This window comes from Thamnophis elegans, chromosome 3 (genome assembly GCF_009769535.1).
Source record: "Thamnophis elegans isolate rThaEle1 chromosome 3, rThaEle1.pri, whole genome shotgun sequence".
NCBI classification, from domain to species: Eukaryota; Metazoa; Chordata; class Lepidosauria; order Squamata; family Colubridae; genus Thamnophis; species Thamnophis elegans.
The window spans coordinates 75207179-75225728 of NC_045543.1; the positions used below are offsets into that span (position 1 = coordinate 75207179).

The 18550-nt window shown below is 38.0% G+C and overlaps 1 protein-coding gene across 1 annotated transcript in view; it reads left to right on the forward strand.

Annotated features, from left to right (window-relative positions):
• The window catches only part of SPATA6L (spermatogenesis associated 6 like), a 38378-nt gene extending 22591 nt beyond the window's left edge, over positions 1-15787 (forward strand). Inside the window, exons 6-13 of the mRNA XM_032214268.1 lie at positions 432-509; positions 1021-1284; positions 4468-4579; positions 9462-9505; positions 10060-10235; positions 12670-12763; positions 14816-14931; positions 15613-15787. Coding sequence (XP_032070159.1) covers positions 432-509; positions 1021-1284; positions 4468-4579; positions 9462-9505; positions 10060-10235; positions 12670-12763; positions 14816-14917 — 870 coding nt within the window. The 3' untranslated portion in view covers positions 14918-14931; positions 15613-15787. The remainder of the gene's footprint in view (positions 1-431; positions 510-1020; positions 1285-4467; positions 4580-9461; positions 9506-10059; positions 10236-12669; positions 12764-14815; positions 14932-15612) is intronic.
• Positions 15788-18550: the final 2763 nt, after the last annotated feature.

An 18550-nucleotide genomic window follows, 5' to 3' on the forward strand; every position in this document is an offset into this window, starting at 1 on the left:
TTGGTCCCTTCTGCTGGCAGGAAATATAGTCTATATAAAGTTAGAAATTGATTCAGTGTGATTTAAAATTAGAACACACATATGTCAGTCAAACTAAGCAATTTGCTAATCAACCCTTATGTTGCTGTTCCTTGAGATAACTGAAAGGATATGATAGCTCGGCATAACTACTAGCTAGAATATGATTTGCAAATAAAAATATTACTTGGAAGCAATTAGTAAGTTTATGATGTAACCTTTACATGCTTATTTGAAGTAATTTTTAAGCATGCACACATATTAACTAATAATTTAAATTCATTTCTGTTTTATCTGATATTCTTCAAATTAATGAAAAATAGACAGTCGCAATCTCATGTAGTGCATTTATGTATTATCTTGTTCTGCATGCATTTATTTATATTAATTCCTCATGTTAAAATTGTTTAAAGGGCATTGCACCAAAATTAGAATTTTCAACAAGAACAACTATTACAGAGCTTCCACTTCTTCACAGCAAGTGGTATAGTGTAAGTAATTTTAATAAATGGTCATTTTTAGAGCCAATAATATTTGCTCAAATCTATTTTTTTCCTTATCTCTACTCTGAATGCAGATAGCCCTCAACTTACAACCACAATTGAACCCAAAATTTATGTTGCTAAGCGAGAAATTTGTTATGTGAGTTTTGCCCCATTTTATGGCTTTTCTTGCCACGTTTGTTAAGTGAATCAGTGCAGCCACACAGTTAAGTTAATTTGGTTTCCCCATTGAATTTGCTTGTCAGAAGGTTGCAGGAGGGGATGATATGACCCCGGAGCACTTCAACCATCATAAATTGAATCAGTTGTCAAGCATCCGAATGTAAATCATGTGCCCATGGAGAAGCTGAAATGGTTATAAGGGTGAAAAACTGTCATGCCACTTTTTTCAGTGCTGTTGTAACTTTGAACAGTCATAAGCGAACTGTTGTAAGCCGAGGACTACGTATATGGCCTTCCCAGCTGATTCTTGAGATTACAAATCAGGTATATTTTGCAGGATCGCAATAAAGTCAAGTTACAAAGGGTGCCTTCAACATCGCCCGAAAAAAGGAGCATCTCACCAGTGCAACATAAGGCAGCAAAAAGTCAGAGCTGTAAGAGACTTTCAAGGTCATTTGAGTCCCGCTCCTCATCTCTGAGCCCAAGAAGGCGTCTCCATGAAGTCTGCAGAGATAAGAACCAGCCACCATCTTCCCTGAACCTGAGAAGTGTTCGGTTCAAAACAGAAGCGGCCCACAAGCCACCTTTCGTAGTTAGGCATGTAAGTACCAAAACTATGATGGAAATGTTCAGTTCAATATTGGGGCAGTTTTCTCAATTTAAAGCTTCACGAACATTACATGGTAGAAAAATAACATGCATCTTCTTTTTGGGGTGATTATGGTTTAATCCCAGGGGTGAAATCCAGCAGGTTCTGACAGGTTCTGGAGACCCGGTAGTGGAAATTTTGAGTAGTCCAGAGAACCGGCAAATGCCACCTCTGACTGGCCCCAGAGTGGGGTGGGAATGGAGATTTTGCAGCATCCTTCCCCTGCCATGCCCACCAAGCCACACCCACAGAACCGATAGTAAAAAAATTGAATTTCACCACTGCTTCATCCCATAAAAATTAATTTTGATTAAATGGAAGGTTTCAGTTGGGACAATAAAGAACACTCCTCAGTGTAAATTGGAGCACAAAGAAGAGGAAAGTTAGACGTTAAATATTTACCTATTCTACTTTGGAGGGAGGCGTCTTTCCTTTTTCTCTTCCTTTGTAACATTTATAAGCAATAATACAGTGCAGAGGTAGGCTTTAAACTAAATTATAGTTGTTATATGTCCTAAAATTCAGCAAGGATCTGTTCCAGTGGTGGGTTTCAAAAATTGTTCGAACTTACTCTGTGGGTGTGGCCTCCTTTGTGGGAGTGGCTTTCTGCCCATGTGACCGGATGGGAGTGGCTTGCCGCCCATGTGACCAGATATGAAGATGCCGACGACACTTGTCAGAACCACCTTAAATTACCTCACACACAGCTCTGGCATGCATAAGAATATGATGTAAACTTGTTTTTTAAAAGGCATCTTTGGTTTGCGTTAAAACAACTTCAACACACGCAATGTTCAGATTGCACCACAAACGCAGTAGTCATCCTTACCTTTCACAGAGGCACTGAGTTTTATAAATATGAGCATGATAGTGTAGAATAATCATATCCAAGGACCAGTGGTGGGTTTCAAAAAATTTTGGAACCTCTTCTGTAGGTGTGGCCTGCTTTCCGGGTCCACTGGTGGAACCTCTTCTAACCGGTTCGGTAGATTTGACGAACCGGTTCTACCGAATAGGTGCGAACTGGTAGGAACCCACCTCTGAATTCTGTTCATCCATAGGTAAATACCCTTTTTAAAATGCACCTTTGCTTTAAATAAAGCAAAAGGATGATAACAAGGCTGAATCATAGTCATTTTTTAAAAAAACAGAACATATGTCAAATTGGGCTGATTAAAATTCAGATTGAACTGATTTAAATAGATTCTATTTTTCATCTGCTTTTTATCTGTGTGCAATCAACATACACTGGAATGTTGTCTCTGTTGCTAGATCCTAGAATTTCAGATTGACACTATATGGTTCTGTTGCTGGATTGCATCCCATCATCCCCACCATTAACCATGATGGCTTGGTCTGATGAGAGTTGTAAGGACACACTTTTCTTCTCCCTGATGCTAGGCTCTCTCCAGCAACATGCAAATAGCCTTGATGTGCCTCAACTTCCCAAGTGTGTTTTACATTGTACAGAAAGTACTTGTATGTGTACAGATATGCATACATGTACATATACATACTTTCAGTCAGTTCCTTTTACTAGAATCTAGCCATAAAATGAAGTTTTGACTATAATAAAAATTGGGGAACTACAGAATTTCTTACTGACTTAAAGATGTTTGCAAACATCTTTATGTGCTGCCAGCGGGGCCTTTACTCAGATGTAAGATGTACATCTATCGGTGGGGATTCTTGCCTAATAAGAGTGTTTGGCCTGAATTTCTGATGAACATTGATGTACATTGATTTCAAAGAGATTCCCACTGAGTTTAATCCAGGTAAGCATGCGTAGACTTGTGGTGTAAACCTACCTCTGTCATTTTTAGGCAAAGCTGATTGTAATGTTTTCCAAGAAAACTGTCTGGTGCAATTTTCACTTTTCCTCCCTTCCCAAAATTAATGTTCCCTTTCTTGTCTCTTCCCTTCCAATACAGAGACAGTTATATTGATTTCTTTCTGTATAGCTAAAGAAAAAAAGTTTTCTTTAGAGGTTTTCATAAATCCAGTGTTTCAGTGTTCACAGTATCACCCTTTTTCTCTGCAAATGTCAAAAACAAACCAATACTATTCTCAGGATGTCATCAATCCCAGTTAGTAAACTCTCAAGAAACAGGATTTAATTAGCAAGCCACGTACTGTAATAGACAATACACTTGGATCTATTTAAACAGTAAAGGTTTAGATGTAACAAGAGAATGATCCTTCTCTATACTTGATAATACAAATGTGTGTATCATCCACTATTTGGGGGTAGGATAAAGTCAACATTATGCAAGGTTATGCACATTGATTTATTATTTTCACAAATAACTCAAGGCAGTGAACACATCCTTCCCCCTCCTGTTTTCCCCACAACAACAACTCAGTAAGGTGAGCATGCTGAGAGACTGTTTTCATGGCTAAGGTGGACTAGATCTCTGGCGTTGAAGCCTGGTGCCTTTACCACTAGACCAAATTGCCTCTCAGTAGGTAAATTTACCTACACCATTGGTTCTGATCCCCCACCCTTACTTTGAAAGAGGCGAGACCAAGGCACTGATTCATTCAAAGGCATTAGAACTTCCAGTTGCTTCCATTCAATTAACTTCAAATAAATAAACAATGTAATCACAATTAATAGAGCAGATTGACCCAAATTAATCAGCTAGAACAGTAAGCAATAAGGAAACAGCCATAGTTGGGTTCTTGGGAGTGAAGATAAGTGGATAACAGTGGTTTCAGCTCATAATGCATGATAGATTTTAAGCCAAGAAATACATTAAAAATTGGAGTCTGAAAAATAAATAAATGGCATTCCTTCCTATCTACACCACAAATGTGAACCATATAAAGACCTCAAATATCCCTGCATTTGACTTCTAGACATCTTAATGTTGGGTCTAAAAGCAGCCCACTTGTTAGATAATTATTTTTTGAAGTATCTGCACAACCTTTTGACCTTAATTCGAGTTTTTAAATAGCCAGTTGTATTAATATTTACCTTGCAATCATATTAAAGCTAATTACTGTATATTAAAGGATGTCATGGGCAAATGTGCATAAGTAGTAAGTGTACCACACACCCCTTGAAATCTTTATTTAAATTATTTCAGTATTGTTTAGGATTCCATTTTGAGACTGTTTCCTCATTATTTTTAGGTGGATGCTTCTAAAGGATTTTCTGAGGAAGATCAGGCTCGCTTATCATATCAAAATGCAAGACAGGGTACCATCACATCAAAAAATCCTCACAAGTACCAGTTGAAACGAGGTACTTACTCGTTTATTAGGCATTGATTTAAAATGTTAATTGCTTTTATGCTTACATCTCAGGGTGCTGTTATATTTTGATGCTATGCAGGCTGAATTTTGTCACCTTTATTTCTTCTGATGAACATGTGTGTGTCTGTGTGTATTATATGTATGTATCTGTAGCGATGTGACATACACGCACATATATTTTCATAGATTTTCATAGGTGTAGGTATGTTGGTCTTGTTGCATTTGGGCCTTTTCCTGTGTAAGATTGAGATTGTCTTGGCAACGTTTCGGCGAGGTTCCACTCGCCATCTTCAGGCTATATATATGTTAAACAGAGATGGGTTCCCAGCAGTTCGCACCAGTTCGGTAGAACCGGTTCATCAAATCTACCGAACCGGTTAGAAGAGGTTCCACCAGTGGACCCAGAAAGCAGGCCACACCTATAGAAGAGGTTCCAAAAATTTTTGAAACCCATCACTGATGTTAAAGTATATAAATCACATAATGTTAAAATTTTACATCTTGTGCGGCGGCATTACAGGGCTGCATGTGGTCTACAGGCCTGATCTAGATCCGCTAACTACTTAGACCTTAAATACATTAGGAGAGCTCTTTTAGAGCAAAAGCAGAACCTCTAATTTTATTTTGTAAATAAAAACTTTTGTTTCTGTAAATTACAACAAAGATTGCTATCAGTAATGTGCATTGGAGACCACAAACCACACGGTTGGACTAACTGAGTAATTCTAGTGAATGATGCATAGTCTCCATGGCCCGGAAGATAACTCAGAGCTGTGATTTAAGCAAAGTTGTGCATCCCATCTTGTTCCTTTCTATATCAGACAATGTGTTGATACCTTTCTTAATGGCATAAAATTAAGATAGAACATGGCACATAATACAAATTCTTCATAATGTCGCCCATGCTGGGGAAAAATGCTCCTCAGGCATCACATTTTCTTCCTGTATCTACTGAGTCTTCTTTCAGTAGATTCTTCTTGTAACCATCGCAGCATGCACTTGCTAGATAATATTATGTAGGGAAATCTGGAATAGATTACCCGTGAAATAAAGGTGCAGTTGTTACATAGGTTTGGAAGAGAGCCAAATAGCTTTCATTAGAAGACTTCCCGTAGAGAGATATATTTTTTCAAATCATAGATTTCTATATCTGGGAAACTGCCATCTGTTTCTCTGCTCCTGACCCAAATCTGTCTTTAAAAAAATCATTGTAACAGATAAGCTGCTGTCCCAGACACTCGTTAGGTATCCATGGATTTGCATTCTTCTTCCAAATTCCTACCATTTTTGTAACAATTTAAAATAATAAATATTAACGTATTAGATAAATTTACGCTTTTATATATCTGGATAAATAAGTATTGTAAATATTTAATCAGCATGTTACTGTAGAAGGTGCTATCACTTGATGAAAACACTTCTGAGTTACTCAGTTGTGAATAAACTGTGGCATTTAGCCAGCTAATAAATAATCATAAGCATCTATATTACATACAGTTCTTTCTCTGGTTTTCAAAGTAACGTGTGACATGGGAGTTTGCTCTTCCTTGCCAAATCATTTTCTCAACTGCTAATAGAGGGAAACAAGTGAGATTGTCTCTTTCCTTGAAAGCCCAATTGTATGTTGTCAAAATTCTGGCAAACAAAGGAGCAAAACCTTTCATGCATTAGGATTTCCTTTGTTGAGCTCAACATGTTTCTTTTTCTTGTTAATCAGCAAAAAAAAAAAAAAAATACTTTAGTCCAAATTTCAGAGAATCAGGGCATTGTGTCATTCTAAACCACTGAATATCATGGAGAAATAGACAACCTTTGTGCTATATGTCTCTCTATTCAATTTCTATAGTTGCCCATCTCAGTCAATGACTCTGTATACAATTCAAAGAATATATTGCAACCTAATTTATTGAGAACTGACCAGCTGAAGACACTGTTTATCTGTTTATTCTCAGCTTTTATCTATAATGCCTCCCAGGTCTAAGCAGGCAAAAAAATCCCCCCCGCATGTGCTTAAAGAACTTGTTAGTAAATCGCTGCCTTTGTCTCCTACACCACCTACTGGAGATTCCTTGACACAGGAGCTTTTCTTTCAAATAATTAATGACTTTAAACAAGAAATTAAAGAATTTGTGCTGGATTTATGCGATAAAATACAGACTAAAATTGCCCAAATAAAGGCGGATATGTTTGAAGTTACGTCTACTTTGACAGATTATATCGAAGAAATGGAGACTAAACTGGAAACTTTGGAGGGGGCTAATTTTAATTTGACTTCTAATATCCAAGCATTACAACAAGAGATTAGAAATACTCAAACACAACTTACAATGATAAATTATAACAGAAAGGCGTCTGCAATAAGAGTCAGAGGACTGCCCGAAAAGAAAGGAGAGAACTTGAAACAGACGTTTGTAGAAGCTTTCAGCCAAGCGGTGGGAGGTCCGGGACTCAATTTTGATTGGAATATTCGAAAAATCTATCGCCAGAATTCGCGTGTAGCAGAGCAACGACAGCTTCCAAGAGACATAATTATATACTTTTTCACAAGAGAATCCAGAAATGCGATCACTCAAAAGTTTTACAATAACAGGCTCCGAATCGATGGCTATGATTTGTTTGTCTTTAAAGAAATCCCGCTCCAGATGCTGCAAGCAAGGAGAGGCTATACTTTTTTAACCCAAGAACTTAGAAATCGTCAAATACAGTATAAATGGGAAGCTCCAGTTGGAATCACAGTTACATTTGAAAATCAAAGATTTCGTATTAATTCTGTCTCGGAAGCTCGGGACTTTTATTATAAAACTCTGAAGGCAGGGCTTCTTGACTCACTCGGAAACGCGGAAGGACAAGGTGAAGGAAAGACAAGCAGCAAGTCACTTGGTTACAAGAAGGAGGGAGTTCTCCCCCTACTGGAGAGGCAGAAGAGCGGAAACTGAGGATTCAGTCATATTTTCAAAGCAGCGGGACACGTGGTTATAAGGGAGAGGGTAGCCTTCTCTTTCCGAAAGGGCAGAAGAGTAAAGAATATAGATCCAGCGATGTCTTTAAAATACTTTCTAAGCTTTTGGACTGATTAAAACTTTAGGATTTCTGTTTGGTATGAAATGGTAAAGCTGTGTACTGATGAGGAATGGAAAGAAGCATTGCTTATTCTAGACAGATATTATACGGGACTTTTACAAGACTTATTTGAATCTCAATCCAAACTGCGCATGAAGTGTTTTCTGTGAGGAAAGTGGGGACTAAGATTTATTTGAATTGCGGTTTGGGATGAATGGAGTTGGGAGGAGTGGGGCAGAAAGGAAGGTGGAGCGGGATATTGATGAAGGGATCTTGGGATTGAATGAACTGGTATGGATTTTGGGCACATATTTTACGGATTTACATGCTTGAAGTATAACATAAAAAGCTCAGGATTTTAAAGTGAAGAGCGAGATCCTAATCTTATGCAATTTGGGCTTGGGAGGAATGGAGACGTGAAACGAAGGGTAGGAAGATGAGTAGTGAAAGTATGATTAGACTGCTCTGTATTTGAAGATAAATTGATTTTTGTATAAACTAATATTTGAATATAAGGTTAAGAAAGGCTATCTGGAGAGTCTACAGGAAGATGGGGGTAAATATCAAAGAAGTAAGGGACGAGGACAAAATATAAATGGAATGATTCACACTGTTTAAATTTTAAGAATGATGGGAGGCTGAGCATAATGTAAAAGATTTTTAATTTTTTTTTTTATTTACTTTTTCGTTTTTTTTTCTTTTTCTTTTTCGGAGTGTTCTTTTTATTTTATTTTCATTATTATTGTTAATAAGATATTTTGAAGGTGAATGGTACTGAACGGTGCCGGGTGTGGGACCTGGGAAGTCGGAGGGGGTTAGGGAGGGGGATTCATTGGGGGTGGGTGGGCGGGTGGAGATATAGTTTCAATATATAGAATAAGAAGAATACACTTGTATACTGTTGATCCTTATATTTTCTTTTTATTTTTCTCTTTTTTTTTCTTTTTGCTTTTTTCCTTTCTTTTTTTCTTTTTAGCGTAACTGAATAGATTAAGGAATAGAGAAATGCACCATAGTGAGAAGTAGAGGAAAGGAAGAGGGAGAAGTAAGGAGGGAGGAAGAGGGGAATGTAAGGAGGTTGAGAGGGGAAGGAGGGTGAGGAAGGCGAGAAAGGAAGATAGGAGGGGAAAGGGAAGTAGGAGGGGTGATCGTTGGAGGGAGAAATGAAAGTTGGAGGGGGAGAAGAAGGGGTGTATGAAAGCGATAGGTTGGGTTTATGAGTTGTGTTTAGGTTGGGGTTTTTCTTTTCTTACTATTATATTATTATTATTGCAAATATACAGTATATAAGTGAATGTACAAAATTGAAAATGAAAATGAATAAAACATTTAATAAAAAAAAAAAACTAAAAAAAAAAAAAGAATATATTGCAACCAAAATATTAAAAACATTGTAAAACAATAAATAAAAAATAGAAATATCCAAAATATACCTATACCTAATTCAGATTACCCAGTTTCATGCTTTGATCTTCCCCAAATTGCTGTGCTTCAATGTCTAGCTATACTCCAGATCTTTAGTTGTAAATTGTTGTATTCTTAAGCATTAATCAGAAGTTTTTAATTCAGCAGGAAGCTGTAACTGTGCCCTGTATTATATACTTTAATAAATATAGCCTAGATCTATGCTGAAATTCCAGATTGTGCCTGAAAATTGATTAGATCTGGATGACAAGTGTTGCAGAAAATAGATCTAATCATTCATATTAAACTGTCCTGTGAGTTTTCATAATCTATCTTTTGTCATACAAGGTATGTGTAATATAAAAATTATTTGCATTAATCACAGTGTTTGTTTTTGTTTCTTGTAGCAATATCATTTGATAGCTGGAAAACAACATCTCCAGCTGCTAAGGTAAACATTTAGGGAGATGTTTATAAAAATATGGCTAATAAGTTAATTGATGAATTCAGAATTCTGGATCATTTAACAAACTATTCCACTGTATGGTTAATAAATGCCTTTTGTTGTATGAGCTCTACCCGCCCACCCCCCACCTCACCCCAATGCTGCAATGATTAGAATGGGAAATTCAGAATGGGAAATAGCTGAAGCATCAATTTACCTGATATTATAAACTTGGCCTGTGAGGGACAAATGCGTATTTCACAGAAGTGATGCTATGTATATGAAAATCAGGAAGTTACATTTGCCCACTTCCTCCCTGGAGGTCTGTTCTAGGAGTCCATTGATTCCATTGATACTCAGCAGGTGATACTCAGCCATCTGTGTCTTTCTTTTCGCAATTAATTTTCCTTGTTCTGACTCCATCTCCTCCATCTTCTAGATGTGTTTGGAATCTGTACTTGCCAGAATGCTGGTTGGTACTTTGGGGAGTTGTAGTCTGAAAAACAGCAGACTACAGCAGGCTTCTGTAATTATTGGGAAATTCTTTCTTCTTCTGATAGGTTATCAGAGAACCAGCTGAAGACCAACATTTGAATTATGAGCCATCATTTCATGAAGCAAGGACATCTGCTGCCACTTATGCGTGGAAGACCCCATGTCTTTTCCACAGAAGTTCTTCCCCAAACCATTACGAGTCAACGAGTCCTAGTGGAAGATGGACATCTCCCCAACCCAGGTTACCACTCTTAGATAATTAAGTGTTAAGTGTAGCACCAGTTGTCCATCTATCTAGTTTAGAGCATATCCCTGTCACCAGAAATTGTTGACAGCTGCAGTTTCTGCTGCTTCTTGCCTTCATCGGTATCAGTAATAGTCATATAACAATCCAGCTCCATCTCTCTGTCAAGGAAGCCTCAAATTCCCACTTCTTGGTGATAACCTCTGTCACCAGGAAAGAGGCCTATTTCCCTCTCCCTATCACTGCATAGGCTATGGGAACAGTTGTCAAAGAACCACTGTAGTTGTAGAATGGAGTCAGCAATCAGAAGCTCAGTTCAGTGAGGCAGCAGGTCTCTTGATCAGGAGGTTTGTATGTACTGTAGCCTGTTTTGGATGCCTTATATCTTGCTTGCTTATGGCTTCTTGAAAGATCAGTTTTACGACTTATGATTGCATTCAGATCTGGCTTTTTGTGTAGATGCTCACTATACTCTAGTCCTGAAAACCCCTTTCAGCAATCAGTTGATTTACTAGCAAAATCTCATTAAGGTTTTTAAATGTTTATTCCATTTCTCCAAGCATCTTGTACTGTCAGCTCCCATTGTTGCAGCTGCACAGCAGCTAAGATAATACAGATAAAGACTTAAGCAAGAAATTAAAACAAATGATTGCTTCAACAGAAGAAATAAGGTTGATAAGTAGTCCACATTGCAGTAGAAGTACAGGCAGCAAAGGTTAAAATTAAAAGTAACATTCATGTTCTCCAGAATGCTGTAATTAGGGCTATTTTTGAAGTCTGCTTGGAAACATCCGCTAGCAAGAAATGCAGCCACCAGATTTATTGTATGAGATTTAGAAGCTGCCTGATTTGTATAACTTACACTAAAAACAAAAGAAAATTCTGTGGGTCTTGGCATGCAAACTGCCTGTAAGTAAATATAACTAACAGGATTCCACCTGGATCCTACCCTAGGATCTGGAAGAACACTTAAGACTTGACTCCCACTCTGATGTTCTGGATCTCTGATGGATATCATTCCATAGGACAGGTGTCACTACAGAGAAAATGAATTTCCTGGATCCCAATAAATGGTGTGGTTGAGTGACAGGATATGAAGTACACCAGCTCTGCCTGGTTTTATCAAACTATAGGAGATAGACAATCCTTCAGATACCTGGCTCCTTTATCTGTTTGAATGGATTTGTCTACACTGTTGCTAATGCTTAGCAAAATTCCTGCTGCTCATCTTTTTCAAGACACAGTTCCAAGACCTTTAAAGCTTTCGGAAAGGGATCAGCGTTGACTTCATAGCCCTTTTTCACTCTGAATCATCTGTGAATCTCAGATAAGGTGGTGTGCCCTGGCAGAGTGCCACTTTTTCTGTAGTGAATCCAGGAACAGAATCCTTTCGTTTGAGTGTGTCCCGATTCTTAATATTTAGAGATCAGCTAATAGATTTTATTTATCAAATCTATAGTGACCTCGGATGGATTTTTTATATTTTTATTTAGTGGGTCACAAATTGGAATGGTTCTTTTTCATACTCTCTGTAAAATTTAGATCAAAATTTTGTTGCCAGCTGCCTCAGAGAATTTTGTTAGGGGGAAAGTGTGTGTGTGTGGGGGGGGGAGTGCCAATGACTAAACAAGATATATCTATGTACTTGGATGAAGGATGACAATGTCTGGAGTACTTGGCTATTGACAATTTAAAGTGAAAGTCCCAAGTGAAAGTAGTCTGCATTTTCTTTCCTCCTGCTGACTAAAGGATACAATGCAGTGATGCTGATCAGCTTAGATTAAGAAAAATATGAGCTAAGATCTAGGCAAGTCCCATAAACAATTCTGACCTTGTGGTATAAATAGAAAAAAAAATAAAAAAAAAATCTGGGAGAATTTCACACATTTGAATCGCTTGGTAAAAGAGGTTCTTTGGGTTCTTAGTCAGCACTTTAGCAAAAGTTTATCTCTGCAGCAAAATAGTGACATTTGCTGTTCAGATTGTGAGCCCAACTTGCAGAAAACAAAAGTTGAACGTATTCTGCATTCATATTTAGTAGTAAAGAAGGAGGGAGAGCTGTTACTAATGGGGAACCTGTGGAAATGCCAGCAGACAGAAGTGCTTGTGTCATCTGATGGGACCATCTGCCTAAACCAGGGTGACCAACTTTCCAAATTGAAGACCAATGGAGTTCAACTCTCAGAATTCACCAGCCAGCCATGGCCTAGATCAATGGTCACCAACCAGTGGTCCGTGAGAAAATTTTGGTGGTACGCAGAAAAAATATTTGCATTTTTTATATTGCATTAAATGCTATTTATCTTTTTTTTTAAAAAAAATCATTATTGGTCCGCGGGATTTAAAATTATGAATGCAGTGGTCCCTGAAGTCCGAAAGGTTGGTGACCCCTGGCCTAGACAACGAGTATTGAGTGTCGGATGTTTTTCAGGCTATACTCCAGCTCCACTTCCAGCTGGGAGGAGATTAATGAGAGAGTGAGGAATCTGCTTACTTCTCCTGAAGCCAGAGAAAGGCTTTCCATTGTGAGTATAACTTTCTTCACTGGGATACTTACTTATTATTTACATGTTTAATTTTTTAACTTATTGCAGGTTGCCTAGAGTTACCTCTTGGTGAGATGGGCAGTGTACACATTAATTAAATAAATACTCTTAGACATTTTACAGAGTAGCAAAATGGCACCCGAGTTACCAGTTTTGACTATCCAAAATGAAGGTGAAAAAGTCATGGAGAAAGCTCATCAATCTGCTTTGATTACGTTGTAATGCCAATTCCCTGCACTATATTTCAATTTTCCTCTCAAAAGGAATCGCATTTGCTCCTTGGCAAGTTTGGCCTTTGCTGAGATGAGAAATCTGTCTCTGGGCCAAATCGCAAGATAGAGGTGGCCTTCTATGTTGAATTCTATGGTAGTGGTGGAGAACGAAAAGGAGGAAAAATATTTCCTTCCATATGGAAAATCAAAAGCAAACTTCTATCCTGGTTTTATGGGTGTCACCATCATCATGAGCCGTGGTGGCGCAGTGGTTAGAATGCAGTATTGCTGGCCTATTCTACCAACTGCAGCAGTTCAGTTGTCATCGGCTCAAGGTTGACTCAGTTTTCTATCCTTCCAAGGTCTGTAAAATGAGGACCCAGATTGTTGAAGGTAAAATGACTTTATAAACTCTTAAAGAGGGCTGTAATCCCTGTGAAGCGGTGTATGTGCTTTTGCTATTGCTATCCTCTATTATATATCCTATATAAGTGCTATTGCTATTGCTAGCTCTTTATATGAGCAAAAACAACAAAACGTGATATATTTGATTCAGGCAGATGATGGTAGCTTTCAAGAGTCAAGACTGGAAGTTTATTCAGCTTAAATAAGGGGAGAGATGAGTCCTGATTTCCTACATATATCATGTATTAAGCAGCTGTTTGTTAAGACTCTACAACTCTTTGATGAATTCAATTTTTTTTGTTATATTTATATGCTAGCTTTTCCTCCATGGATTGTACTACTGGCAAACTGAATTCCTTGAATGTGGCTATTTGGTAACCAAAATTGTAACAGCTATGCAGAGGGTCAGATAAAAGAGCTTTTGGGGAGAAATAAAAGGATAGTAGGAATTTTAAAAAGAAGAGGAAAAAATATCCTACTGATACCCCTTCCACCATTCAGGAAAAAAGCTCTTGTTGTCTCTACATAAAATGTTAACTCCCTATTGCAGCAGGGAAAATAGAAATCAGAAGAAAAAGAAAGAAATATCCTAGGAAAGGATTTTCTTGGATTTCTGCCATTCTAACTTTGTATTGCAACTTTTTCTATTCGAATTGAATAAAATTCATTTGGGACAGAGGACTTTGACTAACAGGCAGCAAAAGCAGCAGATTCTTGTTGTTCTTTACCTTTTAGCAAGCTAGTCTGATTCCTGCTTCCTAGATGGATAGTTTGGAACATGGTTATTTAGATAATTCACATTTAAATTTTGCCATAAATTGTTGTTAAAAAACACCAACCCCTAGTCAAATGACACTGGTACCCATCGTTGCAAAAAGGCTCATAAGTTGTTTGTGAACCAAGGCTATCTTTACTGTGGTAGAGCCATTCGCTATAGATTAATGCACAGAATTTGTCTTTGTGAATCTGCTGGTTCTTATAATGTAAACGAGATTGTTCTTCTTACTGGTGTGCCCACTCCTTTGCACAGCTCATTTCTCTTCAGAAATCACATAGATGATTTTATCTCATCTCCATAATCCTCTTGTTATGCTCTGTTTAAAATCAGAAAAGCTGGTTGCACTCGTATCCAGTGCCCTATGTTTGAAATGCAGATCCATGTGAGTTAACCTACAGTGACATTACTTGCTGTTGTCTCTCCAAAATGATACATACTTGTAATGAACATTAATAGAAATTTATTCTGACCAACAACGTGCAGAGGACAGTGTCACCCATCAGTTCTTCCTGAACATGTAATGATAAGCTGTTTTAATTCTTCCTGTAACAGCTGATATATTTGTTTTTAGTTGGGAACACTTAGCATTGCTGATCACGATGAATGATCCAAGTTAATGGGACAAGTATTTTGCAGGGAGCCACTGATTTTGAGATTGATGATGTCCTTGAGAGAAGGTCCATCTCTTTGAGGAGTTCCCCACACTGTGACTCAACGGAACAGAGATACAGCTTGTAGTTATGGTTGGCAAGGTAGGTTTCTTAAGCAGTCTTGCCTTGGGGGTGGAAGCAATACCATATTTCAGGTAGTTTAAAAAAAACCTCAAGAAGGCTATAAAAGGCACAGTATTATAGCCAGACATATTTCTAATGCACCCATCCTCCAGAACAGTTGGAAAATAAGGAATCACTTCTATGGAGAAAAATGACATTACATGCCAGATTCTTAATATCATTGTTTTCCACAAGAGCATAGAAACACTATTTAGCATTACAAGACAATCTAAAGTCCAAATGCCAACTGAATGGTTAGCACTGCAGGTTAGTCTAAAGTCCAAACGCCAACTGAACCTGACCTTGGATGCTTAATTAAAGTTGTTTAATGGTGTTAACTTTCCTGGGTCTTGGTGGGTCATGCATTCCTGGAAAACATTAAGGTTGAGGGATAGGTGTCTGGATTAGTATGCTCTGATCCTAAGATAAGTTGGTAAGATCCCTAAGATCTAAATTACAACCAATGGTGAAATATCTTATCTATTTGTTTTGCTTTAAGCGTTTTTTATCCTGTCATTCGTAGCTTGCAGCCTTAATTCACAGCAATAACGTCACAGTCTTTGGAAAATAAAATAAAATAAAATCTATTTTGTTCAAAGTAGAGTGTTTTTCAATTCCCCCCCCACCTCTAATAATGGTTAATAAATATCTCTTTTGCAGAAAGAATGTCATGGCTTTGAGATACAGCCTGGAAGATTTATTGCTGGCAAGGTCTTCGCTACAAAATGAAGATGATGGAAAAGTTCATTATCAGCATGAAGTTATGTCAACATTGATTGAACACAAGTCACCGCTGTATGGTTGCGTTGATTAAACTGAGGATTTATACATTTTGAAAGGAGTGTAATATATTGACTTATTAAGGTTGAAGGACTAATCATGCAGAATGCACATGCAATTTGAATCATGTTTCAGGAAGGTTGTGTATTGCTACCTTAAGATGGTACTTAGTGGATTTAAATTAAACGCCTTACTGAGTTTAGGATAGATTGATAACCAGATATTTTTAGTCATGTCGGTTAAGGAAGTTACCACATAATAAGAGTCTGTCTCAAATATATTTGGATTTAGAAGATAAATTCTACATTTTTGGAGAGGTGCTGGAAGTGTTCAGATATTTAAAGCAGAGATAAGTCCATCACTGGAAGCCTATTCATTACAGTGATGGAAAAGCTGCCAGTGTCACTCCACAGTTGCTTTCCATGCTGTAGAAGATGATTGGGGAAGCCCTAAATTAAGTATGTTCAAAGTTCTTACATTCCTACTAAACACACTGTTGACAAAGAGAGACATTGCATCAGACCCAGAGCTGGAGTAATTATTATCTTTCCCATTGAAACCAGTCAGATCACACCAATTTTATAGACTTTGAAAGTGGTAGAATCTATTCTACATATCTTCTCCAGTGTTACTAGTATTGTTCTCTCTGGATACCATCTTTTGTACACTTAATTTGGAAATAGCTTAGAATAACTTAAGTTTAATTGGAAAAGCAGCATGGTAGTCTTGCTTCCCACTCAGAAGGTTGAGAGTTCAATCCTAGGGAGTGTTGGATGTTTCTCTTCATCAGGGTGCAAAGAGAAAATCATCTGCGAACTCCATGTAGGTGTCAGGAAAGGCATCTGGCCAGTAAACAGTCAGCTTCATTCAGTTCCCCTGATTCTTACCCAAATTAAGAGACTGCAGGCCCATAAAAAGAAAAAAAAAGTTTAACTGACTTTAGTTCTGAGTAGACATATGTACTATTAACCAGATGAAATAATAGGGTAGACATTTATAACGTTTGGGTTTGTTTGTTTATTTACATCCCATCTTTATTATTTTTATAAATAACTCAAAGAGGCTATTACTTCTTCCTCTTAATTTTCCTACAAGAGCTTATGGGGTGGTTTGGCTATGAGAGAATGACTGATCCAAAGTCACTCAGCTGGCTTTCATGGCTAAGGTGGGACTAGAATGCACAGTCTCCCAGTTTCTAGCCTAGTGCCTTTACCATTAAGCCAGACTAGCTCTCTGTTTTGTTTGGTTCCCCCCTCTCCCCCCGCCCCTCAGCCCCTCTGTGCAGCAAAAACCAACATGAATTTTGGAAAGTTCAGAATTAGACATATGACTTCATGTTTCCTTTGGCTTTGCCAGATCCCTGGAGGAGATCTTGTCTCTACAAGAGACAAGACTTGTACTAATGCTCACCCTACAACTTCACTAATAAGTTAAGAGTGCACACGAATGTTCAGCAAGACATAAACATATGCATAGAGCTGCGGTGGCACATTGGTTAGAGTGCAGTAGTGCAGGCTACTTCTGCTGATCAGCGGTTGCCAGCAGTTCGCCAGATCGAATCTCACCAAGCTCAAGGTTGACTCAGCCTTCCATCCTTCCGAGGTCCGTAAAATGACCCAGATTGTTGGGGGCAATATAGCGACTCTGTAAAACTTCTTAGAGAGGGCTGTAAAGCACTGGGAAGCAGTACCTAAGTCTAAGTGCTAGTGCTAGTGCTACAAACCATAATTTTTATTCTTCACTTTATATTTTTAGAGACAATATTGTCTTTTGCTTCATTCACTGGGCTTCATTTCAGATTTGCAAGTATTCATTCAACATTTAAGAATAGCAGTTAGACTTATATAATGCTTCATAGGGCTTTCAGCCCTCTCTAAGCAGTTTACAGAGTCAGCATATTGCCCCCACAGTCTGGATCCCCATTTCACCCACCTCGGAAGGATGGAAGGCTGAGTCAACCTTGAGCCGGGAGATTTGAACCACTGAACTGCAGATAACAGTCAGCTGAAGTGGCCTACAGTACTGCAGCCTAACCACTGCGCCACCTCGGCTCATAGAGTTGATTGACAATGATTAAAGTGCCATTAAGTCAGTATCAATCCTTAATAATCACATCAATTTTCTCCCAAGATGATCGGTCACCAACCCAGTATTCAGGTTTTCTAATGGTGCAACAATCACTACTGTAACTGAATTTATCCACCCTTGTATTGGTCATCCTCTTCTTTATCCTTCCACCTTTCCCAGTATCAGAAGAGCTGTGGTGGTGCAGTGGTTAAAATGCAGTATTGCAGGCTAACTCTGCATTCCCACTGCCAGAAGTTCGATTCTGATCAGCTCAAGGTTGACTCAGCCTTTCGTCCTTCTGAGGTCTGTAAGAAGGGGGACCCAAAATTTTGGGGGAATATACTGACTATAAACCGATTAGGCAAGGCTACAAAGCACTGTGAAGCAGTATATAAGTCCAAGTGTTATTGATATAGCTATCAGAGCATCAGATAATTTGAGCCAGGTCATTTGAGCCTTGAGTAAGAATTCTGGGTTTATTTGTTTGCACATCAATTTGATTCCTTAGCTCTTCATGGTATTATCAGGAACCTTCACTAATCACAAAGTGCCAAAAAAGATGCTTTCTATCCTGCTTCAGAATTTAATTTTTGCCTCTATTGAATGTTAGGAACAGCATTTTATAATTTAGAGATAAACTTCATAGCATCTGAATGTTCTCTTCCAAGAACCTAATTGCTACTATACCAAGTAATATAGTCTGTGGTATACAGTATTTCTTAATTCCTGGTTCCTTTACGTCTGATAATCA